Source organism: Typha latifolia, chromosome 3 (assembly GCF_019914945.1).
Source record: "Typha latifolia isolate L0001 chromosome 3, TyphaL0001v2, whole genome shotgun sequence".
NCBI lineage: Eukaryota > Viridiplantae > Streptophyta > Magnoliopsida > Poales > Typhaceae > Typha > Typha latifolia.
In genome coordinates, this window is record NC_133088.1 from 1,702,465 (window position 1) to 1,730,179 (window position 27,715).

A 27,715-nucleotide genomic window follows, 5' to 3' on the forward strand; every position below is an offset into this window, starting at 1 on the left:
TATGAGCCAGCTTAATAAGATTTAAAATATTTATTATATATATATATATAATATGAGCAATATTTTGTATACTATTGTATGTACTCTTATTTTATAGAGTTTAATTCTAAATTTTTATAATATCATATCTTTTCTAATTACAAGAATATTTTTATTAGTTTATATTTTTAAATTAAGTCTTATTTTAAGCTTAATTTAATTTAAATTTGATCATGCTCAAAATTTATCTTTAATTAATTAAGATTTAAAAATTTTAATTAATCGGCTCGTTTAGACTCGAGCTCTGCTTAACTCAAGATTAGCTTGAATTAAAATAATTTTAATTCAAACTTATCACAAAATAGATGTTTAAAATTAGTTTTAATTTAAGCTTGAACAAAATTAGAATCGATCAAGCTCGGCTCGATTACACCCCTAGCTCACTTGCATTGTTGCATTTAAGAGATTTTCATTTGTCAAAAGGATTTGTGACAAAGTCAAACTCAAAATTTGAATTCACGTTTATGTCACTCGCGTTTTAATACAGCTAAAAAAACCTTTTATTCTTCTTCTCTTCCATCATTATACCTATGCAAATTTCGCGTCTTGACAAGGCAATGAACAAGCGGCAAATGTGATTGGTTCCAAGGGGGAAGCCGGCACTTTTAGAATGGTAGACAACGAAGGAAAACCACTGATCTTGTGTAGCAAATGCGTGACCGAGTTCAACTCTTAACATTTACAGCTTGGAGGAATAGTTTTCAACATCAAAGTTTATAATTCGTTGAGCTTTAAATGCATTTTTTCTATGGAAGCTCCTACTTTTTAATATTAAGATAGTGACATGCTTGATATCAACATGGTGATCGACCGTGTTTTAATTTCACCAACATATGTTTTTAAAAAATGTCCATAATACCCAATACTAAATATTGACCTCAAGGTTGGCTCGGGAAATAGAATCCATGACCTCCTTATGGCTAATATAACTCACCCAAAACTACGTGACCTACCGAAGATTCTAAGTTTGCTAAAAGAAGTTGGTCATTTTGTATCAAAGTGGAATGCATGATCAATTCACAGCTCGATCTGGTACTACGTGGATCCTCTAATGTCCAACGACAAGAATGTAATTGGTAGCTGCTAAGAGCTAACGACTTTGAACTAGTCAACCGACGCTCGATATACTCCAACCTCCCTCTTACTTCATCAGCATAAAATAACACGGGCAAGAAATAAATCCTTGGCTATAAAGAAATGGCAGTGGCAAGGGCCGAACTGGCCGCCTTCCGCTCAAAAATGTATGTTCTGTTCTTCTTCTGTTCCATCATAATACCCTATGCAAATTCACAACAATTCAACTATGATTTCGCCAGTCTTGGCTCCGAAAATACAACCAATGTGATTGATTTGAGAGGAGATGCCTCTTTTGATAGAGAATTCATCAGTCTTACCAAGGACACACTCGGTGGATCCATCAACAACAGCGCAGGCCAAGCAGTCTACAAAGAACCAGTGCCCCTCTGGGACAACACCACAGGAGAGGAAGCCAACTTTCTCACGTCTTTCTCCTTCATCATCAAAGCCACCCAGACTAGCTCCCACGCCGATGGGTTAGCGTTCTTCCTCTCCAGCTATCCATTAAATCGCCCTGAGTTGGCCTTAGGCGGCAACCTCGGCCTTTTCAATGATAGCAGTAAGCTGGATCCGTCGGCGAATCATTTAGTGGCGGTAGAGTTCGACACCTTTTGGAATGAGTGGGATCACAGCGAGAGTCATATCGGTATCGATATCAACTCAATCAACTCCACCGTATACGAGGAAATGGATTATAGCTTAATAGACGGTCGGAGGGCCACTGCGTGGATTGGGTACAATGCTAGCACCAAAGTATTGGGCGTCTTCCTATCCTACGAAAACAGTTTAACCTTCAATGGCTCCTTCGGCCTCTCTTGCAATGTTGACCTTAAGAAACTACTGCCCAACAAGGTGGCTATTGGATTCTCAGCCGCCACAGGTTCCGTGATCGAGCTGCATCAGATCCTGTCTTGGAATTTTAACTCAACTCTGGTACTGAAGAAAAATATGATCCCGCCGTCACCTTCGCCATCGCCTGCAATAGAAGCCGGTCCATCAATTTCGCTATCACCAGAAAACGTGACAAAGAACGAGAGCAAGATCGGGGTGGTGGCAGGATCAATTGCAAGTGCATTGGTATTGCTCTGTCTTATTGGATTGGTTGCGTTTCTTTTGCGGCATAACAACAACAAGAAGAAGAATAAGGTGGACAGAGAAGAAGAATATTTGGATTATGACGAATACTTCGACGATGAATTCGAGAAAGGGAGAGGACCCAAGAGGTATTGTTACGAGGATTTGTCCGTCGTGACGAAAAATTTTGCGGAAGAAGGAAAGCTAGGGGAGGGAGGATTCGGATCCGTTTACAGGGGCTTCATGAAGGATCTAGACCTTCATGTGGCCATTAAAAGAGTCTCAAAGGGATCGAAGCAAGGGAGAAAGGAGTATGCCTCTGAGGTCAAGATTATAAGCCGGTTGCGCCACCGGAACCTAGTGCAGCTCGTCGGTTGGTGCCATGACCGCGGAAATCTATTGCTCGTCTACGAGCTGATGCCCAACGGAAGCCTTGACTCCCATCTACACAATGGAGAGAGACTGTTAACATGGCCGACGAGGTACAACGTCGCTATAGGAGTAGCCTCTGCTATTCTCTATCTTCACAGAGACTGGGAGCAATGTGTGCTCCACAGAGACATCAAGCCAAGCAACGTAATGTTGGATTCATCATTTAATGCCAAGCTCGGGGATTTCGGTCTCGCAAGGCTCGTCGATCACGGCAACGGCTCGCAGACGACAGTTCTTGCCGGTACCATGGGATACATGGCCCCGGAATGTTTCACCACCGGCAAGGCAAGTACCGAGTCCGATGTCTACAGCTTCGGCGTCGTCTTACTAGAAATTGCATGCGGAAGAAGGCCTATAGAGCCTTTCGAGGAAGCAAAAAAAGTTAGATTGGTTGATTGGGTGTGGGATCTTTATGGCAGAAGGGCACATCTTGAAGCAGCTGATGAGAGGCTGAACGGTGAGTTTGAAGAGCAAGAAATGGAGCGCTTGATGGTTGTTGGTCTCTGGTGCGCTCATCCAGATTGCATCATGCGTCCATCTATCAAAAAAGCTATCGCTGCTCTGCAATTTGAATCTCCATTGCCCACTCTTCCTCCTAAGATGCCAGTGCCTATGTTCGCGCTGTCGATGGATTCATACAATTTTAATACCTCTTCCGTCGTAAACTCGACTGCCAGTGGTGGTTTTGGCACTACACATTCCTCTTATGCAACCACGGCTTCTGGTTCCTCTTCCCCTGTATGGCTACTTAAACAGCATAGCAATAAATTTTAACAGCACTAGTTCTTCCGACGTTCTTGTTTGCTGTGGTTATTTTCTCTTCTCAGATAGCTCTAGACCCCTATTTAATTTACATCATGTGTGATGTTTTGCATTTTTGTAATAAAGATCTCTTATCGTAAATTTATTTTGAAGTTTGATGCTAATTTGGTTATGTAATATATGTCACTTACAAATATGTCAAAAAGAGAATGTTTTAGGCTCACTTTGCTTTTAAGTGCTACAGGAATGAGATGTTTATTCTTGAGACTACTTTTAAAAAAATAAAAGTATAGTTAGTACTGGTCCGGAAAACATATACATTAGCACGTCTTAATCTTCTTATGTCTCTTCCTCAATGTCAACTTGTTCACATAAACCACTGCCTGTCTGCCAAATGTTGGAAACGCATATGCGGTATGATGCATGCATCAACAAGAAGAAGAAAGGTTACTGTCATCCTCTATTATAAACCATCAAAATAAAATGCTACGTTATCGGTAGCTATCCACCTAACTCTAACCGATCAACTAATAGCAAGTCGCAGAACGGTCGTAATTATGGAGCATCTTATCGTATGACATTTATATTCTATATGCCCCTCAGAAAATAACCATGTCCGGTTGACATAAAAAGAAAACCAATGTGAATATATACTGTATCATGTATTGTTTTCAATGATCAAGCTGAAAAAAAATTATAGTAAATATATGCCTTAGGAGATGGATTTACTTACTGCAAGATGTTAATAAAATAAATACAGAAAAATAATAACAAACAATCGCAGAAAAAAAATTTACGTGGTAAAAAAGAAATTTAACCACGGTTCCTCCTAAGATGCCAGTGGCCACGTACACGCAGCCAATGGATTCAACAAAGTTTAATACCTCTTCTGTCGTAATAACCTCGACTGAAGTAGGTTGTAGTACTTCTAGTGATGTTGCTTCTACACGTTCTTCTTATGTATGCACAGATCTTATTTCCACTTCTTACCCCTGCTTGGCCACCTCAACAACAAAGCCAAGATATATAACGGCACAAAATATGTAGCTCTATATATATTCTTGAGTTGCTTGCGGTTTTGGACGTTGTATTTCCATTTATCTTTCTCAGCTCGGTATTGACGTATAAGGCCATAAATTGTGCATGTATGGACGTTTTCCATAATGTAATAATGATTTGTTCTCATAAAATATAACTTTAGTTTTTTTATGACACAACATAGTTGTAGAAAAGCATCGGTTCTATGAATCCCATGCCCCTATTCAATTCCTTCTTGCAGCAGCTGTATTTGGGTTTTATATCTACCAAAGATTAATCTGCAATCAATCAACTATAGGAAAAAAAAATCCTCAATAAGGACGTCTCTAATGATTTTTTTTATTACATTAGACTTCATTCCTGCTGAAAATAGGATCTCAAAGGCTTCATTGAATTCCCGTTTGCCATTCAGGAATGAACAAGTCTCGCTTGCATTTAAGTACTGCAACAAACCGATGTTTATCCTTGAGACATGGCAATATATTGCTGTCAAATGAATTTCTAACTAAGTCAAAGTCAACACCAAAGGAAGTCATAGTTGTTTTGGATCCTAAACAATCATATTACTAGGTACTTAGATAAGTATTGCGCTCCTTATGCAGCATAACTATGGGCCGCCGCAATGGCACAACTTGTTTCATGGTTGACTACGCAAAAGTTGCATTAGTCCACTTATGATCTCCCTTCCATCCCCAGCTATTATAGATGATTAGAAATTTATAATCGTTATATAAACTGGAGAATTGCTATCATTTACCTTTGCTCAATATGGCTGCCTTCAGCTCAAGGAACCACTTCTCGCTCTTCTTCTTCCTCTTTTGCTGCTGCTGCTCAGCTACCAATGCCAGAGCAAGCGAGATACATAAGATGGTACGCTGGTATTTCAAAGCGGTTTTCGCGTCGAAGGATATCGCATTCTCTCCGGCGCCGGAACCCGCCGGCGAGACACCGCCTCCACCCGCACCCCCACCCCCTACTACCCCGTCAACACCAAATAGCAACAGCAAGGTCGCACTAGCGGCAGGGCTCGCCGCTGGTGGATTTGTGTTGCTCTGTCTCGTGGCATTGGGTTTATTCCTTCTACGGCGTAGGAGAAACAATAAGGAGATCAAAGAGGAAGAGGAGGGGGATCGTGACCACGTTGAATCTATCGACGACGAGTTTGAGAAAGAGAGGGGACCGAAGAGGTACCCTTACAAGCAGTTGGCCGTTGCCACGAAGAACTTCGCCGACGATTACATGCTCGGCGAAGGTGGCTTCGGGTCGGTCTACAGAGGCTTCTTGAAAGACGAAAACATCCACGTCGCCATTAAAAGAGTCTCCAAGACGTCGCAGCAAGGAAAGAAGGAGTACATCTCCGAGGTCAAGACTATAAGCCGGCTCCGCCACCGGAATCTGGTGCAGCTAGTCGGTTGGTGCCACGAGCGCGGCGACTTCTTGCTCGTCTACGAGCTGATGCCCAATGGAAGCCTCGACTACCACCTCTACTGCAGAGGTGCGTCACTAACATGGCAGGTGAGGTACAACGTAACTCTGGAGTTGGCCTCTGCTCTCCTCTACCTCCACGGGGAGTGGGAGCAATGCGTGCTTCATAGAGACATCAAGCCGAGCAACGTGATGTTGGATTCATCGTTCCACGCCAAGTTAGGAGACTTCGGGCTCGCGAGGCTCGTCGACCACGGCCACGGCTCGCAGACGACGGTCCTCGCCGGGACGATGGGGTACTTAGCGCCGGAATGCTTCACCACCGGGAAGGCGAGCACCGAGTCCGATGTCTACAGCTTCGGCGTCGTGTTACTAGAAATCGCATGTGGAAGAAAGCCAGTAGAGCCGTCGGAGGAGCTAAGAAAAGTTCGATTGGTAGAGTGGGCGTGGGATTTGTATGGAAGAAGAGCAATTCTCGAAGCAGCGGACGGGAGATTGAACGGGAAGTTTGACGAGCAAGAGATGGAGTGCGTGATGGTTGTGGGGTTGTGGTGTGTTCATCCTGATTTTAGTGTGCGTCCAACGATGAAGCAAGCAATTGCTGTTCTGCAATTTGAAGCGCCATTGCCGGTTCTTCCTCCAAGTATGCCAATTCCGACGTATATTTCATCAGTTCGAACATCGAGTCGGATGGATTTTACTACTAGTAGCGGCACCTTGGATTCCTCTACCTCAACCTCGACTTAATGCTCTTGCTTCTCTATACTTCGCAGATGTTTTGCTGCTTTTGCTGTTACTTCTACCTTTTTCTTCCTGTTTCAATCTTTCTTTACCACCTTCTGCTTGGTTAAATTTGATGTCCAATTGACATCATAATCTGCTGTTGATGTTTTGTTTGTTCTATTTTCTTTGAGAGAAATTATAATTGAGACTAAATATTCCTTCTCAAAAATAAAATTATAATTGATACTAAACCAATATGGCAAATATATCCACATGAAACAGATATGTTCATCAAAGAAAGCTTTAACATATTGGATAGTTTTATGGTGTTTGAGACAGCATCATAGAAGATTGACCCAAAATAACAACAGTACGTCCTAGAAGTCATTTGAACGTTTGGTATAAAATTTCACACTTGATAACTACCAACCCTTGCAAAATCTAACTAAAGCCTCACATTTGGAGAGGATAAACCCTAACTTGATCCAGAACAGGCCCACAAAGTGACCCGGTGTTGTCAGTGTGGTAGTATGAGCTATAAAATGTTAGCCTAGTCCTGTCCCCAGTAGCCAAAAACTTCAAGCTCGCAGTTTTATACCCAGTACTCTTTCCATGGGACTCGAATGGGACCTTAACAGTGGCACTGCCCGCAAAGGCTTCTAGCAGCATCGATCCGTGGCAGCCATTCTTGGCATCACCGACCACAAAAGTGAGGTTGTAGAACGTGTTGCTGACGGTCCGGATGACTTGTGCGATCGCGCACTCACGCCCAGCCACGAGCTCAACAGCATACTGGCCAAAAGGAACAGAGAAATGAGCAGAGTCTATGAACCTCACAGCCTTGAGGGACTCAATGATCCATCCAGGAAGTGGGGATGTATTATCTAGCTGCTTAGGAGGCAGAAGAATGCCGGATGTGGAGTTCTTGAAGACATGTGGCCCCTCTTCAAAGTCTCCATTCTTCACCAGGTTGTCTACATTAGCAAGAAAATTGAAGATGGATAGGTAATTAGTACTCAGTTTCGTCCAAAATACAAGCTAATCACCTAAAGGTTCTCATCAAGCATACTAAATTGCCACAATAAAGAAGAAGCTGAGAACATAAGAATAGGCACAAATATAACTAACAAATAAAGGTACTATGTTCTACTCGATATCATAATCTTACCTCTCGTTGGCATCGGCGGGAAGAGCTCCTTAATGGCGACAACATCCAAGAGAGGCCCACATGCGGGATCCTCCTGTACCCCAATGTTGTGAAAGATAACCTGTGCTGTTGCACCAGTAGCCCGGAATCCCCAAGCATAGGTATCAGCACCGCTGCTGCTATAGAGAGTCTGAATTGGGAGATCACCAGAGAGCGGAGGCACTGAGACCCTCAGCACCTCATCTTGCGCGCATGTCCTCGTAGCGCTGAAGGTGAGGGAGTAGACAGAACCGGGCTTGACTGTGATGTTCTGGGAAATAGTGGCCTCGTTGCCGAGTCGCACTGCATGGACCCCGTGAGGCACCGGAAAGAACATGCCGCCCGGTTGTGGGCCACCTGATACATACTCGACATGGCCATGGATGGTCCAGTTGGGGAGTGAATGCTTGCCGATGATGACAGTTTTGTTGAGCTTATGTTTCAGCGGACTGATCTCAAAGTTGCCATTGAGAAGGAGCCCTGAAGAAAGTGGAAACAAGTATGAGAGAGGGACGAGATTACAATACCTTAGATGAACTATGAGGAAGTAGAGCTGGTGAACGGTGGAGTTACAGATAGATATATAGCTCCACTTTACTCGGAACAGAGGGATGCAGCTAGATAAAACCAAGGTGGTCTTTGAAGCCCATGCCAACGAAAAGGGAAAAAATATGGTCCAACCGACCCATGCCCAGCCCGGCTCGGCCCGAGCCCGAATTACCGGTGGGCAGAACGGGCCAACTTTTAGGTTGCCTGACCCGGCCTGAAAGCCCAACCATTGGCCCGACCCGAAAGCACAATCCGAAGCCCGCAAATATTTTTTGTGTTACTTATTTAATTATAAAATATCTTTTCAATTATTAAACTGACCAAGAAGCATTTTGTTCTTGCTCCTCCCAAGTACTAGCTACTCTCTAGGTTATGGGGTGCATGGTGGTCCTACACTACTCCAGTTTTACCAAGTACTAGATAGTACTAACTAGTTTAACTAGTCTACCAGTCTCGCCAAGTCGCACTTTGCATCTTATCAAATCTCTTGACTAAGTGTCGAAACATCAAAACTTTATTAAATTCTAACTAGTCTCCTACTACTAAGTAATAATAATCTAATGGGGACAGTTGTCGACGTCTGTGAAGCCCAGCTCGTCTCGTCCAGCCCGAGTCACTCTCCCACGACTCTCTCGCACGTCGTGTCGGGTTAGACTATTTTATCCCGGTCCGGCCTATTTCCTCGTGCGCGGATTGGCGAACAGACTGCTCAGCCCGATTGGCTCGACAGATGCAGCCTAACCCGCCCAATGATTATCTCTAGATATAATAAATGTTACTAGGTAATATAACTAAGAGAAGGAGAAGACAGAGGATGAAACGACGTTTAATCGGATTATCTATATGACTGTATTTTAATAAGAGAACAAAGTACTTCCAAATATAAGAAATGGAACAAATGTTGGGCAAAACATAATGAAACTTTACGAGTAAATACAGAAGAATGAGGAAGCTCAAAATTAACAAAGTTTAAAGCAAAGGTATACGTGTTCCTAGGCTTAAACTCAGATTCCAAACAAATGTGAAATGAGTTTATAATGTACCCCAGGATTTGGAGTCTCATAAATGAAGCCAAGTGTCTAAGCATCAGAATTATAATCTTAAACACTCTGTGCTCTCTAATTACCCACCAAATCTTACTGTATGAAAATATAATAAAATGCCAAGTATATCTAGATGAGCTCTGAAGATGCAGTAGCCAGGGAAATGTATCAACTTCAGCAAAGCAGAACAACTTACTATCTGGTGTTAGGGTTTTGGGTTTAATGTTTGTAGAACAACCTAATAATATATATAACTCTGGAGACCAAAAGGAAAGCATCTAATAGCAGCAAAGACAATCCCCTCAAAACAAACCAAAGACAGCACCGTTTCTGTTCATAGTTAAACAAAAATAGAAGAGGAAAAGCACCAGTATTGAGAACTATACCATCAAGGTGTTGGGCTCCAACAGCATGGAAGGAGAAGGAGGAGGAGAGAAGCAGAAGCAACACAGGCATCAACCCCATTTTAGACGTTTGAAATATGTGGTAGCCAGGGCTAATACAAACAATTGGACCCTTATTTATTGCCAGGCTTCTTTGTTGTTGCTGTTCCTCAAGAACACATAGCACTTGGTCTACTCTCCTTATCCATGGCCCTTTCAGGGGTCTCTGAAGTTGAACACTGGAAATCCAATGTGGATATTACGTTGCCCCGTAGGTATAGTAGAAGACTACTCCCTTGGAAAAATAAAATAAAGGATAGCAGAAATTACGGTAGGTTCTGCAGAGGGCTGTCGGATTGCTGCAGGCAAGCAATTAAGTCATCAAGAAGCTAGTTCCTCAAAAGGTTTGCCACAGTTATGACTCGGTACCAGGTACCGAATCTAGTATCGAATAGATCTTGCATATTTAATGGTTTCCATTGTATCTAAATTATATATATATATTTATATATACACAGAGAGAGATAGTAAGATTTGAATGAGTGTGATACTACGATGGGACTCACAGGACACACTGAATTCAAATCTACGTACTGAGGAGCTTAAAAGATGTTAATATAATAAATATATTTTCAAGGTGAAGAGTTTGCAGAGGTCGATGATTTGGAAATTACTTTCATAAACCTTTGAAACCATCAAAGTACTAATTAAAATCAGAGCATTGCTGGTGAATGGTAATGCAGCACATTGCGTACCGTAGAATGTATGATTTGCATTTAAGAAGGTCTAGTATTATCATACATTCACTGAGAGATCTAGGGAAAACTTCATCTCTTCTAAATATGTAGTTTACCTACTGACGAGGTAAACATTACTCTTAGATGCGATCTGATAGGAAAATAAATGAAAATTGTAACACTAAGTAATAGCGAAGACCACCTACGACATACGACATGGCATGTGATAGGCCTCGAATATAATTTTTTGCAGTTAAAGTAAATAATCTAAAAAGAAATCGGTGGTCAAATCGATGGCCCAGGTCACGTGCACCGACTTCCCAACATCCAATAGATTCTCGGCGACTTCCGCGCGTTGCACGTGGCCGTGTTATAATAGACTTAAGCATTTAATTAGAATAATTAATTTTTTTTATCAAAAACTAATTATGTAATATTATTAAATAGACTGTCTTTTTGTTAAAGTAATTAAATCTTTTCACAATTTTTTATCAATAGTCGATTAATATTCTAACTTGGCATTGATGAGAAGAGTTAGATTCTTAAGTTTAAAATATACGAGAGAAAATAAAAGCCTACCAAACTCTCTCTAAAGTCGAGCAGGCTCAGGCTCAGGCTCAGGCTCAGGCTCGGGCCCATAAAGAGGGATGAGCCCAATATGCTCGGGATGCTTTAAACTATAACTATTATGATTTAAATAGCTATGATGCTTAATTCAATTCGATAAAAAACTAACGGTCCCATATTAGTCATAAATGAAGATAAATGTGATACGGTAAAATATGTTTAGACATAAATAGAGACTGAGAATGTAGGAGGGGAATGCATGCATAAAGAGTGGAGTTAGAAAGTAATGGCATCGTCTATGAATGAGTTTGAGACAAAGCCTGCGGAATAGTTATAGCCTGTGGGCAGTGGCACTCGTAGCTTTGAAGGACGCAGTTAAGGATGCAGATGCAACTAAAACCGCGACCATGGACAGTTGGATCAAATGGGACTGCTGAAGAATTATAGAATTAGGAAGAAGAAGAAGAAGAAGAAGAATGGATACAATCCCCTACAATGCATCTGCTAAGTACGTTGTCTTTGTCTCCATAACGATAGAGGAGACATCACTCTCTCCTTAAATGCTGCAGGTCTGGCAAGTATGGAGGATTTAGATATTGGATCCTATGCTTGTTGCTACTGCAACTGCTGGCCATCTCAGATCTCAAAAGATACTTGGCAAAAGCGATAGGTACTTGGGCCTTATATATATATATATGTTAATGGAAGGAATACAATTGTATTACTTTTATAAACATTTCCTTTGTTTTTAGAATTATTTGTGACTATTAATATTTCAAATAATCCTAAATAATTTAGCAAATCAGTTTGGTTTGGTTGACCTTAATGTCCCGACCTCTAGTTGGGTCAACATTCCGTCCAATTCTAATTTATGATATTAAATTAATCTTGGGAGACATTTGGGGGACCAGTTTAGAAGTTGTTGAGTCTATAATAACTCAGTAAATTATTGAAATCAGACTTTAACCTTAAATCTATGAAGAATAAATTATTTATACGTATTAATTGTCTAACCAATTAATTAGTCTATTATATAGTCCTTTAAAATAGTAGACACCGTGAAGAGTCTTTAGTTCGTGTATAAAGTTTTTTAAGGATATATATACATCTCTTAAATGTAATGTAAAGTAGTTGCATCTATAACTGTACTAACATTTTATTATTAAATATAATAATTACTATAAATAAGTTTATGCAAAATATTATTTTTAGTTACTAACTATAAATAAAATTTAATTGTGCTAAATATCTTACTTAGAAAATGTACATAATTTTATCACTATCTACTTGTGATAAGATTTTATGCATAACTTACCACGTGACATATCTTATATGTTTAACTAAAATATAAATAAATAAGTGTTTAGTTATAAAATATATTTAAAACGAACCTGACGCTATTTAAAAAAAATTAAATTAAATGAACTATAAATTTTTGTTTAAATAGGAGAACAGCTTTTGGAAAAATAAATTCCTTGTTATTGTTGATGGAGCAGATTATATAATCAAATTTATTTTAATTAGCATAAAAAGCTTAGGAGAAAAATTAAAAGACTAATTTACCCCTAAAAAGTGAAAGGGTGATTAATACTTCCCATCGTGCTATACTTCCAATTAATTTTATATAAGTTTGGTCATCCAGTGAGGTTAATGTTAATTGCATTTGATTTTTTAATTCAGCATTTAAAATTAAGTACATATACTTTCTATAATTAATATGCATTTTGTTATAGTAGATTATACATAATTTATATATATGGTGCAGAAATTAAAAAATAAATAAATATAATTAAGAGCAAAACCCCCCATATAACCTCTTCCAAAAATAAAAACATGCAAATTAGGGTTCCCCACACAATGAGGGTGATACTATATTTTTCATTTTTCACGGGAGTGCAATGTGTATGATTAAGTTCATTATGATTCATTTCTTGAGAAAAAAATAATATAATTACCTAACTTATATAACAGAGAGCACTAATTTCTTTTGCCTAACTTGTAAAAAATAAAAGCCTTTCAATTAAGCCACCCACCTAGAGGGTAGAGCCCAGGTGACCAGGAAGCTGACTTGGCTGAGTGGCCATGCCTGCCAGCGAGGCAAGTACATATTGGCCGAGTGGCAGAGCACAAGAGGCGTCTATAAGAACTCTTTTCTCTCTACAAATTCCTTGTCCATTCCTCTGCCTTCCAGACTTCACAGTCATCTTTGTTCTCTCTCTCTCTCTCTCTCCCTCTCTCTTCGTGGAAGAGACAAAGAGTAATGTATGCAGTACTGCGATCTTGTACTCTGTGCCTTGCAATTCTCGAAGTTGGTCTTGAGAAAGGACGTTCACTTTTTCTGTTAATAAATCTTTCTCTTTTTTTCCTCTGTAGCTGATAACTTGCTAGTGTTCTTTCCTGGGATCTTAGTCGTAGTCATGTCCAAGTCTGGTGCTCTAGATCTTGCTACCTCTGTGGGAGGAAAGATCACCAAGGATGAAGTCAAGTCCGCAGTCGAACAGTACTATACTCTACTTTTCCTTTTCATCTGCCGCTATTTTCTCTTTCATCTCGGCATGCTGTCGTTATTAACTCTTCAACCAAATCCTTTTCTTTCTCTATTAAATGTTCACAATTTTTTTATTTTTTTGTTGTAATCTCTCTTAATTAGAACGAATCAGCGAAGTCTTAGCTCTCTCTTAATTAGAGTAAGAGGCTTTATTAAACCTATCTTGACCATGCAAAAGGATTTTACCTTATCCATAACCTTGCATGCATTAGACTGCTACTATTGAAGCATATGTATTTTTTTTTATTTGATAGTGAATTAAAATGACTAACAAGTTGAGATAAAATTGACTTAATTTTATTTTTCACATTGTGTTATGAATCAGATCTGAACAAATATGGACGTAAAAAAATTATGATATTTTTATGAGAGGTTGCCCCATTAGTTAGATTGTAATCGCTCTGGTTTCATGTGAATATGAAGTCTGGATGAAAAGTTAAGAATAAAAAAGTAAAGGATTGTTGAAACGGAGCAGAATTATAATTACTTAACGTTGCAATGGTTATTGAAAGGCGGCAAACGACCAATGTGGTACCGAACGACCATACAGTAAGATGGCTCGTAATTAAGAGTGGTGGCTAAGATTTAGAAGCTTAAAAGATATTATACAGTTAAGATCTACTCTTATGAAGATAAATGTGATCTAACAACTTTAATAAAAAAATAAAAATAATATGAATAAAATAACTTAATTCAACAATCAATTTTACAACAATTATCAACTCATGATCACTCCTATTTATAGAATAAAATTCTGAGCATCAAATCCACATACAAATTATCTACTTTATTTATAATTTAAAGTAATAAAAATAAATCTAACTAACTAACTCAATTTGACTCAACTTGATAGTCGACTTAACCCACATGATCGAATTGTATCGTGTCATATTCAATTGCTCGAGCATTTCTTTTAATATATATTTTTCGTCAATTAGCTTTTTGTTATTTATATGGCAAGAGAACCTCGTTCCAAAATTTTGTTTTACAGTTCCCAATTTTTCTTTTTCAAATATCTTCGTTCAACTTGTCAATTTTGTTAGCGTCATCGTTAATAATAAGTATGCCATCAATATAAAGTAACAACGTAATAAATTAACTAATTTTGAATCTTTGAATATTTATGCAACAATCAAGTTTTATTCTTTTATAGTCATGACTTGCTATATAAAAGAGTAAATTATTTTATTTGAATATAAAGTAACCTCTTTTTTAACTTGCAAACAAAATGCTTCTGATCTTTTAACTTTAAACACATGAGATTGCTTCATATAAATATTTTTTCCTTCATTTCTCTATATAAGAAGATTATCTTCATGTCAAACCACTCGATCTAAAGAATATTTTGAGGAAATGCATATGAATTTTTTTTAAAAAAAAGGCTTGTGATGTTTTCACTTTTGAACCTCTGTTTATAGATGGAAGATCTATAGATTCTTCAACAGTTCTATAAGTGGTTGCAGAATGATGACTACAAGGCATGATCCTAGGATTTCTTCACTACTTCTAAAGAGATTAAATTTCCAATTCATATTTCTGTATGATAATGGAGTTCTTTCCATAGAATTTCTCCATAATATCTATATCTTTATGCATATATACGACATTGGATCTTGAAAACTTAGATACTTTCAAATGAATAGTTACCAGATGCAACATTATCTGGCTATCAGTATCAAATTGACCCTTGCCACTTGATCTCAGAATACAATCCTCTTTCCTAGGCAGTAGTTTCCCTATAACAAGTGGCTAATATTTCCTCCTTACTCTTCAATCAAGAGCATCGAATATGCTTATTTCGTTTGCATACTACTGTCAGATCTCTGTTTGTTGTTGACTTCATGGAGTGTTTATCTATATATATTTTAAACGCACTTTGTTATGCGTTGCTTCGCTTTGCCATGCACTGATGCACTTTATTTATTCTTTTTCTAAGTTGTCTACCTTATCATTCACCAGGTATGAGAAGTATCATGATAGTTTTGGTGGGGATGAGGAAACAAGAAAACACTACTACACTGACATGGTAAGACCATACGTCATACTCTTTACCGTTTACTTTGATTCTCGGCATATAACTTCTTTTCTGTTTCTTTCCAGTACAAGGAAGATAGATGAAACTTAATTTGACATGCGAGTTTAATGCAATTAAATAGGAGGTATAACCGGAATTTGATGTGCATCAGGTTAATAAGTACTATGATCTTGCCACCAGCTTCTATGAGTATGGCTGGGGAGAATCATTTCACTTTGCTCACAGGTTAGCATTCTTCTCTATTAAAGATTATGGTATTCATCACCTTTTATACTCATGCAAACCCCACCAAAAGAAGAAAACTTGTTCATGATATTGTGCTGAAAATGTTCTATATTTCTTGTGAAGATGGAAAGGTGAATCCTTACGGGAAAGCATCAAGCGACATGAACATTTTCTAGCCTTACAATTAGGATTGAAAAGGGGAATGAAGGTCTCAGTAACTTTTGCCTGTGCAACTTACATCAAGAAGTATCAGTATGACAAAATGAAAATTGCTTTCTGTTTTTCTAACTCTGCAGGTTTTGGATGTGGGGTGTGGTATCGGCGGCCCACTACGAGAAATTGCTAGATTTAGGTAGTTCATTTTCTGGGAAGTTTGTTTCTGTTAGTCGATTTTTTTTCTCTGATCTAAAGCTGCATTTCTTTATGAATCAATTATGTCCTGGTTCTATTGGTTATCTTATCTGAAATTTGATTCTCTTTATAAGTGATTCAAAAATAATAAGGCAATAAATGACAATTCCTACTCAGACAACTTGAGCTAATGGTATCATACATTGTTTATCGCAGCTCAACAATGATTACGGGATTGAACAACAATGAATACCAGATATCAAGGGGAAAGGTTATTATTATTATTATTTCTATTTCCTCTTTCTGGGTTCATTGCCTGGCCATGAAAAATATTAAATTGACATATAGATAGGCGGAATGTGGTAATCTTTGGCCATGCTTGCATCCTAATAAGTCACAATTACAAAAAGTTTCCACCTTTTCCGCATTGATGACATTGATGTTCATTACTTCCGTCTTGCAGGAGCTAAATCGGATAGCAGGACTGAGTGAATCTTGCAACTTTGTGAAGGTACTTATTACAATTGATTTCGTTTGGAACCTTAATTTTTTTTGTATACATAAGTACCTATTATTGAGCATTTCTTTGATCGTTTTCTCATTTGCAAGTTCACTCGTAGAGTTTGAGATACGGCAAATTTTCATATACCTCTCTAGGAGTTTAGGATATTTAAATGCTAACTTGACACACTGACTGATACTTTGTTTTCCATGCTTTACGTTTCGCTTTGCAGGCAGACTTCATGAAGATGCCATTCTCTGATAATACTTTTGATGCAGTTTATGCAACAGACGCAACATGCCATGCACCTGACGCGGTAAATTATCCACAGATTCTTGCGTACATGAAATTTCCACTAATTCTCTTTTACATTCCCCATGAACGTAATGATAATCCACTATTTTCGTCTGGTAAAGGTTGGCTGCTATAAGGAGATATACAGAGTGCTGAAGCCTGGCCAGTGTTTCGCAGCCTCTGAATGGTGCATCACCGATCGCTTTGATCCTAACAACGAAAGCCACAAGAAAACCAAGGCTGAAATTGAGCTCGGTAATGGCCTCCCAGATATACGATCTACGAGACAATGCCTTGAAGCCTTAAAGACTGCAGGATTTGAGGTGAGTCGCTTGAATCTGGCATATGATGATGTATAGTTGAGACCATGAGACAATACTGCATAATTGTTTAATTTTACTCTTAAAAGGTAATATGGGAGAAGGATCTGGCACAAGATTCCCCTGAGCCATGGTATTTGCCATTGGATGCTACCCGACTTTCAATAACTAGCTTCAGATTGACAACTCTTGGACGTTGCATTACGAGAGTACTGGTAAAAAGATTAAGTTTTCTTCTCTCCTGTTCCATTGTCATTTGTACGTATTTGATTACCCAATACGTACCTTGCACTCCAGGTAAGGACACTGGAATTCATGCATCTTGCTCCAGAAGGAAGCGAACGAGTCTCGGCATTCCTGGAGAAGGCTGCTGATGGGCTTCTAGATGGTGGAAGGTGATGATCAGCTCAACCTTCATTTTTTTCATAGATAGATTCTGCAATTAAATTATGTTGAACTCTCTTATATATTTGATCACTTTGATCCAGGAAAGAGATCTTTACTCCGATGTACTTCTTTTTGGTACGAAAGCCTCTTCGGAGTCCTGAGAATATTGATCTTTAACATATGGAGTGTCCAATTAAATTCTTCCTGTTCTAGGTTTGTAATTGCTGGACGTTGCCTATCAAGCATGTGTGTGTTAATTTGATATCTATACTGCAAAAATTGTAAACCGAACCATTTTGGAACGTGTTTATTATGGTTGTGTGTTTTTCAACTCTATGTATTTGAAATATGAATTTTATATAAGCTTTGAGTTGAGATTTAAGTAGGGTTGATATATTATTAATAATAGATTAATAGTAAAATTTAAAAAATTTAAAAAATAATTTTATATTATATATTTACTTATTTAAATTTATAAAGATAATAAAATATATAAAAAAAATTAAGTTTAGCATTATATTGACTATTTGAGAAATATCGATAGGAGTATCTGAGTGTTAAGCTTTTTATGGGCTTTGAGCCCAAAAATAAGTTCTTATTTGATGAATAAAAAAATCTGTACAAATCAACTTAGACATGTGCACGTCGCCCGGCTCGACTTGGTTCGCACTTGTGGATCAAATTCAAAATTATTTTTACGGATATGATTCATTCTAAAATAGGCGCACTATTACATAACCATATGTCTTATATTCTAATTAAATTTTTTACAGTTCTTCATCGTAGTTATTCATAAATTTTTCAAGTCTTCTACTTTTAGTAGACTCTAACTTATAAAAAACTTACATAAATATATTTAATTTTATTAACTTTATTAGATTGGTGTTTTCGTTACAATTTGAATCATTGCCCCCACAACAGTTTTTGGAGAGGAATAATACTTTCCATACGTGGGTTTAGTTGTTAATGGCGCGCAGGCCCAGGCACAACTGAAACAGGACAGCTAGAAATGAATGGGATTGCTTTAAAAGATAAAGTCAAGAATAGTAGATACGACCCTCCTACAATGCATGTGTAACTACGTGTCAGTGTCCCCATAACGACAGAGGAGAGGTGGGTTTCCAACCAACGTCTTGTTTAAAGACATCACTCTCCCGTGTGGTCCTTCTCTATAAAGTTTCTTCTTTTGCCAGCTACCTACATCTGACCATTTTGTAAAAGAGCCAGGATTAGTACGTCTAACGTATTCATGGCGACAAGCTCAGGTACGTACGTCTTAAGGTCTTGTTCCATGGCCATCTTTTCCTTACAATGCTCAACTGATTCATGGGTAGAAAGATGAAGCAAGAAGTGGAACCGGTGATGGAGATGAGAAAGAAAGAATTAAAGAGAGAGTCGACCCAGTCATATAACGCGACAGACAGCAGGCGTGCTCTGATACTTTTTAACGTTCTTTGCCACTTGTTAATCACATGGATAGCTAATAAATAAGAATATGTCATCATATACATATATATGGGCCCAACTGGATGGATCGATCCAGATTGCAACTATTTGGCTTTGTTCTCCTTTACATATTTATGGCAGATTATTATATGCCAGCCTCGTTAGATCTGTTTTAACTATTTCATAATAAGTGAGTCCTACTTGTAATATAACTATAGAGAACAAGTTGATACCAAGGGGCATGGATTCTCGGATACATCCAACGGTTAGGGGTGTAAACGAGCCGAGCCTAAGTGAGTCAGCTCTGGCTTAGGCTCGGCTCGAAATTACTTTCGAGTCTCATAATTTTGCTCAGGCTCGGCTCAGCTCAATTCGAGCTGAGCCTAGCCGAGCCCGAACAAAGCTCGGGCTTGATTAGAGGATGAGGCGGTGGTGGCGTGGGTGCTGGCCGCATAGACGACGGCTTGCCGAACGAGTCGGAGACGGATGGAGTAGAAGGCGACGACGAGGAGATGGTGAATAAAGGAGGAGGAGAAAGTCGACGGAGTGGACGAGGAGGAGGCCAACTGAGCAGGAGGAAAAGGAGGCTGACAGAGAATAGGGCATGGCGCTATGGTGGTGGCTTGCCGATGGAGGCCGACGGAGAGGGAGGAGGTAGCGCCGCATGGGGTGAAGGTGAGGGTGCGGTGGGTGAGGGAATTGAGAATGGGGAAGGTGAAGTGATGGGCATGGTGAAGTGATGGGTGAGGGTGATGAATATTAAATGGGTTACGGGTGATGATGGGTTAGTGAGGGACACGTGTCCCTAGTTATAGCTAGTCAGAATATCGAGCCAAGCCTGAGTGAGCCGACTCCAGCTCAGGCTCGGCTCGATGTTAATTTTGAGCCTGTTACGACGGCTCGGGCTCGACTCAGCTCTAACCGAGCCGAGCGAGACTCGAGCTTCACTCGAGCCGCTCATCAAGCATGACAGCCTTATGAGATTGAGCATATCCTTTTCAACTACTTTAAAAATAGCTTATTATTATTTTTAAAATAAGATTTAAAAAAATTATTATAAGTATTTTTTGATTTGATATAAATTAATAATTGAGTTAGTATTTGATATAAAATATAATTCTGATAAATAGTATTTATATTCTATAGTATAATTATTACGTTATTATTCTGAAATAATAAATTATATTTAGAATTTAAAAAAAATAATTTTAAAATGAATGGGATTAAACCTAAGTACACCAGAAATATATAGTATTAGATATGCTAGTACCAAATACCAAAGTATATTGTTGTGTACATTTTAGGGTGCAATCCAACTTTCACTATGTTTTAGCGAAAATAACAACAACGAGAAGCACTATTTTTATTTGGCCCCTACTTTCCGTCCGCTACGCCAACTGGCGCTGTCCTTTCTGATAGGAATCCCATCAGATAGTCCGCGGAGTGGTGGATAATTTCCAAATGACTCCCTACATTTAATGTATCTGCTCAGAAGGTCCTAAAACTAACTATGTGTTTATCGCAATTTACACCCTCTCTTCTCACTAATTTTAATCGGGTCCCTGTATATTTAATAAAATACTAAAACTCACCTTGAATCGTGCGCAGCGGTAAGGATGTGAAAAATTGAGCACAAACTAAGTAAATGTATATAAACATAGGATTTATGTGAAATAAATAAATAAATAAATAAATCTTTCAATGAGTGATTGACGGAGTAAAGAGGCGTTTCTCGCTCTCTCTTTGTAGGAAAGAGAATTCTTTATCCACTGACTTCGCACTCATTATTGGTCAGTATCAAAACCTCTCTCTCTATTCGTCGTTTACTAAATGTTAAATTTGTGAATAGCCATTTGAACTAAACTAGGATATGGCCAAGTATCCTACCCAAAATATTCTCTCCTTTTAAGATTCTTTATTTCCCTCTTCTTTCTTTGCGTGGTTATCTTATTGGTTTGGTTTGTCTTAAATGTCGTCCTCTAGGTTTTGTTGCCTAGCATTGTAATCTCAAGCTTGGATTTCTTTTTCTCTCTCCATAATTTTAGTTTCGGAACTCAAATCCGAGAGAGGAGTGTACGCTGTGCGATCTTGTATTCTGCCTTGCAATACTCGAAGTTGGTCTTGAGAAAGGAAGTCACTTTCTGTTAATAATCTTTCTTTTTCCTCTGCAGCTGATAACTTGCTAGTGTTCTTGGCTGGGATCTTAGTCATAGTCATGTCCAAGTCAGGTGCTCTCGATCTTGCTACCTCTGTGGGAGGAAAGATCACCAAGAATGAAGTCAAGTCGGCAGTCGAACAGTACTATACTTCTTTACTTTTCCTCTGCTGTTATATTTTCTTTTATCTCGGCATGAGATTTATGGATCGCATCTTTTTAACAGCACACATTGAATCATATCCAAGTAGATGTTGGAAAGTGGAGAATGTTTTGAATGGTTGAAACTCTTAGGTGGATCCAGATATCTTTCTGGGAAAACGCTTAAGAAAAAGAGTGGCCTTGTGATTTTTAGTAGCATTTTGAACCTCTGACTCTGTTTATAGATTGATGATCTATCGATTTGCCAGCAGTTGCATAAGATGGTTGCAGAAGGATGAGTTCTAAAGAGATTGACTTTCCAATTCATATTTTTGTATGATAATGGAGTTCTCTGTTCTTTCCATAGAATTCTCCATCATCTTCTATATCTTTATGCAAATGTCATATATGACATTGGATCTTGAATACTTAAATATTTTCAAATGGGTGATTCTCAGATTCAAAATTTATCTGGCTGTCAGTATCAATCTGGCCATCGCCACTTCACCTAGGATACAATCTTCTTTTTTAATATTCCTTCTTCTAGTCAGTGGTTACCTTATACTAAGCGGCTAGTATTTCTTTAGAATCTGAAAATTAGATTATTAGAAATGAAGCAACTAGGCAATTTTTCACTCATATTTCTTAGGTTCTTTATTAATCAAAATAATATAGAGTTAAAAAGTACTTTTGTTAAAAATTATCTCTTTATATTTATTTTATCATGTCAAATTTTATAAGATAAATCTTTTTGACATGGAAAATGTTAATTATACTACATTCACAGGAGATTAAGAAATTCATCGTTTCAGAGTTTTCATCGAAAATTACTGAAATAGAGATGTCAAGATTTTTGACATGAAAGAGATTATGATGTTTATATTTCTAGCCTATTAGAAATAATTTCATAGAAAAATAAATTTTCATATTTCTAAAGATATTTAATATTATATTTTATTTCCACAAAAAAGATATGAGAAAATATTTATTCTCATTTAAATTTATGAGATTTTTTATAAAAATTTATGGGATGTGAATTCTTTATGGGATCAAATATTAGATTGTTATTTATTCATGTTTTCTATACATGACTTTAAAAAAAATAATTAGGATATATATTTTAGAAATATTGGTATCCTAATTTATGGATAAATTATTGAATAAATTGTATTTAGAAGAATGGAGAATCTTAGTTATAGACAAATTCTAAAAGTGGCACTCAAAATCTAAATTTTCAAGAAGATTAATCTAAAGAAAAGAATTTTGGAATGTAATATCATAATGTGCTACCAAGTGATTTTGGCGGAATTAAGAAAAAGATTCTCGAATTTTTGTTCATGGTCTAATCTTACTCAACAACTAATGAAAATCAATAGAGATTTATATATGCTCTTATTTTGACTCTAAATCAAATTAACTCTCTTAAAAAGTCCTGGGATGGTAATTAGTAGTGCAAAGTATCTATTTAAAAGATATTATGACATGTTTACTAGTTTTGACTGTTTCTATATACTATTATGATTCATTTTCTCTTACTATATGTATTATATGTTGATTTTATAATTAGACATATTCTTAGTAGGAATTTAAAAATCTGATTAGAAGGACTATAAAAATTAAGTACATTTCTATTGTGTCATTCTCTTTTTAGGATCTGATCATTGTTTAGGCTTTCGTATTTCTTCATATTTTATCCTATAGATTTGGGGTCATCATGTGCTTAAATTGGGCATGATATTTCTTCCTTACTCTTCAAGAATCATCTAACAAGCTAATTATTTCATTTGTATACTACTGTCAGATTCTCCGTCTGTTGTTGACTTCATGGCGTGTTTGCGTCCTGTACATACCTACCTGAGTTGTCTATATATTTTAAACACACTTTGTCATGTGTGTTGCTTCGCCTTGTTATGCAGTGATGCACTTTATTTATTCTTCTGCTAAGCTGTGTGTCCTCATTTCACTAGGTATGAGAAGTATCATGCTAGTTTTGGCGGAGATGAGGAAACAAGAAAACACAACTACACTGACATGGTAAGACCATACTTCATACTCTTTACGATTTAGGCATATAACTTCTTTTGTACTTCTCTCGACTAGGAAGATAGATGAAACTTAACTTGACATGCAAGTTGAATGCAGTTTTAAAAGAAGTATAATCAGAATTTGATGTGCATCAGGTTAATAAGTACTATGATCTTGCCACCAGCTTCTATGAGTATGGCTGGGGAGAATCGTTTCACTTTGCTCACAGGTCTGCATTATTCTTTGTTAAAGAATATGGTATTCATCACCTTTTACACTCATGCAAACTCACCCCCACCCACCCCCTCACCCCCCGATATGTACTGAAAGTGTTCTATTTTTCTTATGAAGATGGAAAGGTGAATCTCTTCGGGAAAGCATCAAGCGACATGAACATTTTCTAGCCCTACAATTAGGATTGCAAAGGGGAATGAAGGTCTCAATATCTTTTCCTGTGCAACTTACTCAGACTTCTCATAGTATGACAAATGAAAATTGCTTTTCTGTTTTTCTCTGCAGGTTTTGGATGTGGGGTGTGGTATTGGCGGCCCACTACGAGAAATTGCTAGATTTAGGTAATTCATTTTCTGGAGAAGTTTGTTTCTGTTAATCGATCTTTTATGCTCTGATCTAAAGCTGCATTTCTTTTATGAATCATTTATGTCCTGATTCTATTGGTTATCTTATCTGAAAATTGATTCGCTTTATAAGTGCTTCAAAAATAAGAAGCCAATAAATGACAATTCTTATTCAACAACTTGAGCTAATGGTATCATACATTGTTTATTGCAGCTCAACAATGATTACGGGATTGAACAACAATGAGTACCAGATATCAAGGGGAAAGGTTGTTATTATTATTTATTTTTTCTATTTCCTCTTTATGGATTCATTGTCTGGCCATGAAAAATATTTAATTGACATATAGGTAGGCGGAATGCAATAATTTTTGGTCATGCTTGCATCCTGATAAGTCACAATTACAGAGAGTTTCTACGTTTTCCACATTGATGACATTGATGTTCATTACTTCCATCTTGCAGGATCTAAATCGGATAGCAGGACTGAGTGAATCTTGCAACTTTGTGAAGGTACTTATTACAATTGATTTCGCTTGATTAAGATACCAACATCAATGAAACCTATTTTTGTTTATTCATAAGTACCTATTTTGAGCATTTCTTTGAAATTTTCCCTTTGCTAGTTCACTCTTAACATTTGAGATTTGAGATATGATGATTTTCATATACCTCTCTAGGAATTTGGTATAAATATTCAAACATGGCAATGCTTACTTGATAAATTACCTTATACTTGTGTTCTGCATTCTTTGCTTTACACTTTGCAGGCAGACTTCATGAAGATGCCATTCTCCGATAATACCTTTGATGCTGTTTATGCGATAGAGGCAACATGCCATGCACCTGACGCGGTAGATTACCTACATATTCTTGTGTGAGACTTCCACTAATTCTCTTTTAAATTCTCATGAACATAATGCCAATCCACTATTTTTCGTTGGTACAGGTTGGCTGCTATAAGGAGATATTCAGAGTACTGAAGCCTGGTCAGTGTTTCGCAGCCTATGAATGGTGCATTACCGACCACTTTAATCCTAACAATGAAAGCCACAAGAAAACCAAGGCTGAAATTGAGCTCGGTAATGGTCTCCCAGATATCCGATCTACGAGACAATGCCTTGAAGCCTTAAAGAATGCAGGATTTGAGGTGAGCCACTTGAATCTGACATATTCTGCATAGATTAGATCATGAGACTGTACTGTATACTTCTTTTTTTCTTGAAGGTTATATGGGAGAAGGATCTGGCAGAAGATTCCCCTGAACCATGGTATTTGCCATTGGATACTAGTCGACTTTCAGTAACTAGCTTCAGATTGACAGCTTTTGGACGTTGCATTACGAGAACAATGGTAAATAGATGTTACACATCACTCTTACGTTTTCTTATATCCTGTGCCATAACATTTGTAATTGATTGCCCTATGCTTTCCTCTCCAGGTTAAGACACTGGAGTTTATAGGTCTTGCTCCAGAAGGAAGCCAACGAGTTTCAGCCTTCCTAGAGAAGGCTGCAGAAGGGCTTGTAGACGGCGGAAGGTGAGCTTATTTTACAACCACCTTCATTTTAATAGATAGATCCTGCAATGTGCTGAATTATGTTATTTGACTACTTGATACAGGAAAGAGATCTTTACGCCGATGTACTTCTTCTTGGTACGAAAGCCTCTTTCAGAGTCCTGACAAATAATGCTGATTTCTCTGGCTATCTTTCAAGATTTGTCAGCTATAAATCTACCATCGTGTGTTCAGGAACTAGTCTCTTTGCTTTTAGTTTTTGGATATCTGATTAAATTCTTCCTCTTCTGGGCTTTGTAATTTGCTGGAAATTGCTTATCAAGCATATGCCTGTTAATTGCTATACTGCAAAAAAATGTTAACTGTAGCATTTTTGAAGGTGTTTTATTAGTAAGATTGTGTGTGTGCAAATAGTTAGAACAGAGTTGGAGATTGCAATATATATCGTACTCATGTATGGAGTTTCTTATCTTGGTGCAAATAATGCGAAGCACGATTCTAATAATGTGCGGTGAGAATGAAAATTTTTCTCTAGATAATTTCAAAATGATTGATCAATTATCATTCAGGGGGAAAAAAAAAAAAGAAGAGCTCGTATGTAGTTTGTTTCTAAGACTACTAAAAACGAAATAGAGCAAGACGAAGGCCTAGTTACATCGGTCAGTCCATTTTCAATTCGGCCTCGAGTTGAACAAGCCCAAAGAGTTCAATTGAATCATAAAGCTCTTAAATTCGAGTCTACTGATCCGGGCTTGACCTGAGCTCGGTGTAATTTGGAGGTATATTTCTGGCATTTGGAGAGCTTTAGCAAAGGTTTGTTTTGATTTTGGAAAGCACGCGTCTCATTTGTTCTTTCCACTCTATAATTTTTCGCAAAAAAAAAAGAAAAAAAAAAGGTTTTGTTTCTTTGATAAATGAGCAGGTAATCTTTTGATGGTCTGGCGGAGGATCCAGCTATGTCGAAGTTAGGAGGTCTTGATCTTGCTTTAGGTGTTGGAGGAAAGATCACCAAGAACGAAGTCGAATTGGGTTCTTTCTACTCTATTCTTTTCTTGTTACTGGTGTTATTTTGATTAGATTGCTGAAGCACAACAATGGAGTTGGATGTAATACCTGATGCAAATAGAAAGTAAAAGTTGGACAGCAGTTTGTGTTGATGGATATATGAATTTATAACATGGTTGTGCTACTTTTGTTCTTACTCAGATTGGTACTTCTGTCCATTAGATCCAGGAAATCAATTCGATCTTTTTGTTTCTAACAATTGCAATTGGATTATTCATGACAGTTTCCTGTTAAAGGAGTCGTATTCTTAGGTTCCACCATATTAGAAAAAAGATTATCATGCCAAAATCTGATGAAGATTTTAGAAGCTACTTCTTTGATGAATGAAGCAAGCTGCACATAAGCTTTTGGCCTCTTGATTGCGTAATTAATTCTTTGTTCGACTAGGTAAGATGAGGAAACGAGAAAAAGAAACTACAGTGATATAGGTAAGACTACTTGTTGAGTTGTTTCTTTGTTAATTCTTTTTGCCGAATGTCGATTCGAATGTTGTAAAAATTTAACTTTGCTCCAGTTATATTGTTAATTCTTTTTTAACTTACAATGGCCCGAGTTTAATGGCCGATTTAAAAAAAATATTATATCTTATCGAGCTAGCATAATAGATCTCTATGAAAATATTTTAAATATTTTTTTATAGAAATATACTTATATAAATTTTTAATAAATTAAATATTTGATTTGAGACTCAAAAACTAAGAAATAGGCGAGCGAAATGGGTTGGGCGGTAGGCGTAAGTAATCCAATCGATCTTTTAAGCCGAGCAGAGGGGGGCAAAAGGTGTATAGTATAGCTCGTGCAGCCAATAATATTTTGGGCTCGGGTCAGACTGAGCCCCGAGCATAGCCCGGGTAAAATTCGATCGATTCAGAATGTCCTTGAGTAGGTCGGCCCAATGATCAGCTATAGGTTGGGAAGACTATTTCTTAACTTTTATCCCCACTAAACTAGGCATCTCTCTCGAGTTAGTTAGATGGTTAGATGAGATGTTAACCCTATTTTTAGGTACGGATAATACTATCCATTCAATTTATCCTCCCAACTCACTCACCTCACCGCGGCACCGTCTGTATATATACCCCTGCCCCCT

The 27,715-nt window shown here is 37.7% G+C and overlaps 5 protein-coding genes across 7 annotated transcripts; 4 read left to right on the top strand and 1 right to left on the bottom strand.

Moving 5' to 3' along the window:
• Positions 1 to 1,236: 1,236 nt before the first annotated feature.
• LOC140783500 (L-type lectin-domain containing receptor kinase IX.1-like) lies at positions 1,237 to 3,525 on the top strand. The gene has a single exon (XM_073130398.1). The coding sequence runs from the start codon at positions 1,237 to 1,239 to the stop codon at positions 3,394 to 3,396; it is 2,160 nt and encodes a 719-aa protein (XP_072986499.1). The 3' UTR covers positions 3,397 to 3,525.
• Positions 3,526 to 5,190: 1,665 nt separating this feature from the next.
• LOC140783501 (L-type lectin-domain containing receptor kinase IX.1-like) lies at positions 5,191 to 6,594 on the top strand. Its single transcript, XM_073130400.1, has one exon. It carries the CDS (start codon positions 5,191 to 5,193, stop codon positions 6,592 to 6,594), a length of 1,404 nt encoding a protein of 467 aa, XP_072986501.1.
• A 261-nt stretch (positions 6,595 to 6,855) lies between these two features.
• On the bottom strand, positions 6,856 to 9,977 carry LOC140784561 (protein TEEBE-like). The gene is made up of 3 exons (XM_073132044.1): positions 9,735 to 9,977; positions 7,739 to 8,236; positions 6,856 to 7,544 (listed from the first exon to the last, which is right to left on the bottom strand). The coding sequence occupies exons 1-3, from the start codon at positions 9,811 to 9,813 to the stop codon at positions 7,024 to 7,026; spliced, it is 1,098 nt and encodes a 365-aa protein (XP_072988145.1). The 5' UTR covers positions 9,814 to 9,977; the 3' UTR covers positions 6,856 to 7,023.
• Positions 9,939 to 18,057, top strand: LOC140783502 (cycloartenol-C-24-methyltransferase 1-like). Its single transcript, XM_073130401.1, has 13 exons — positions 9,939 to 10,002; positions 13,409 to 13,515; positions 15,520 to 15,609; positions 15,770 to 15,843; positions 15,967 to 16,051; positions 16,140 to 16,195; positions 16,411 to 16,465; positions 16,658 to 16,705; positions 16,929 to 17,012; positions 17,113 to 17,313; positions 17,400 to 17,525; positions 17,608 to 17,705; positions 17,799 to 18,057. The coding sequence occupies exons 1-13, from the start codon at positions 9,939 to 9,941 to the stop codon at positions 17,872 to 17,874; spliced, it is 1,164 nt and encodes a 387-aa protein (XP_072986502.1). The 3' UTR covers positions 17,875 to 18,057.
• A 3,027-nt stretch (positions 18,058 to 21,084) lies between these two features.
• On the top strand, positions 21,085 to 26,027 carry LOC140783292 (cycloartenol-C-24-methyltransferase 1-like). 3 transcript variants are annotated; one of them, XM_073130121.1, is made up of 13 exons: positions 21,085 to 21,223; positions 21,315 to 21,441; positions 23,407 to 23,473; positions 23,620 to 23,693; positions 23,816 to 23,900; positions 23,984 to 24,039; positions 24,257 to 24,311; positions 24,508 to 24,555; positions 24,813 to 24,896; positions 24,992 to 25,192; positions 25,270 to 25,395; positions 25,484 to 25,581; positions 25,665 to 26,027. In XM_073130121.1, exons 2-13 carry the CDS (start codon positions 21,359 to 21,361, stop codon positions 25,723 to 25,725), a joined length of 1,038 nt encoding a protein of 345 aa, XP_072986222.1. In that variant the 5' UTR covers positions 21,085 to 21,223; positions 21,315 to 21,358; the 3' UTR covers positions 25,726 to 26,027. The 3 variants fall into 3 exon arrangements, with proteins under 3 accessions (XP_072986222.1, XP_072986225.1, XP_072986224.1); XM_073130124.1 differs by having other exon boundaries at positions 21,097 to 21,216; XM_073130123.1 differs by having other exon boundaries at positions 21,147 to 21,233.
• The last annotated feature ends 1,688 nt before the right edge of the window (positions 26,028 to 27,715 follow it).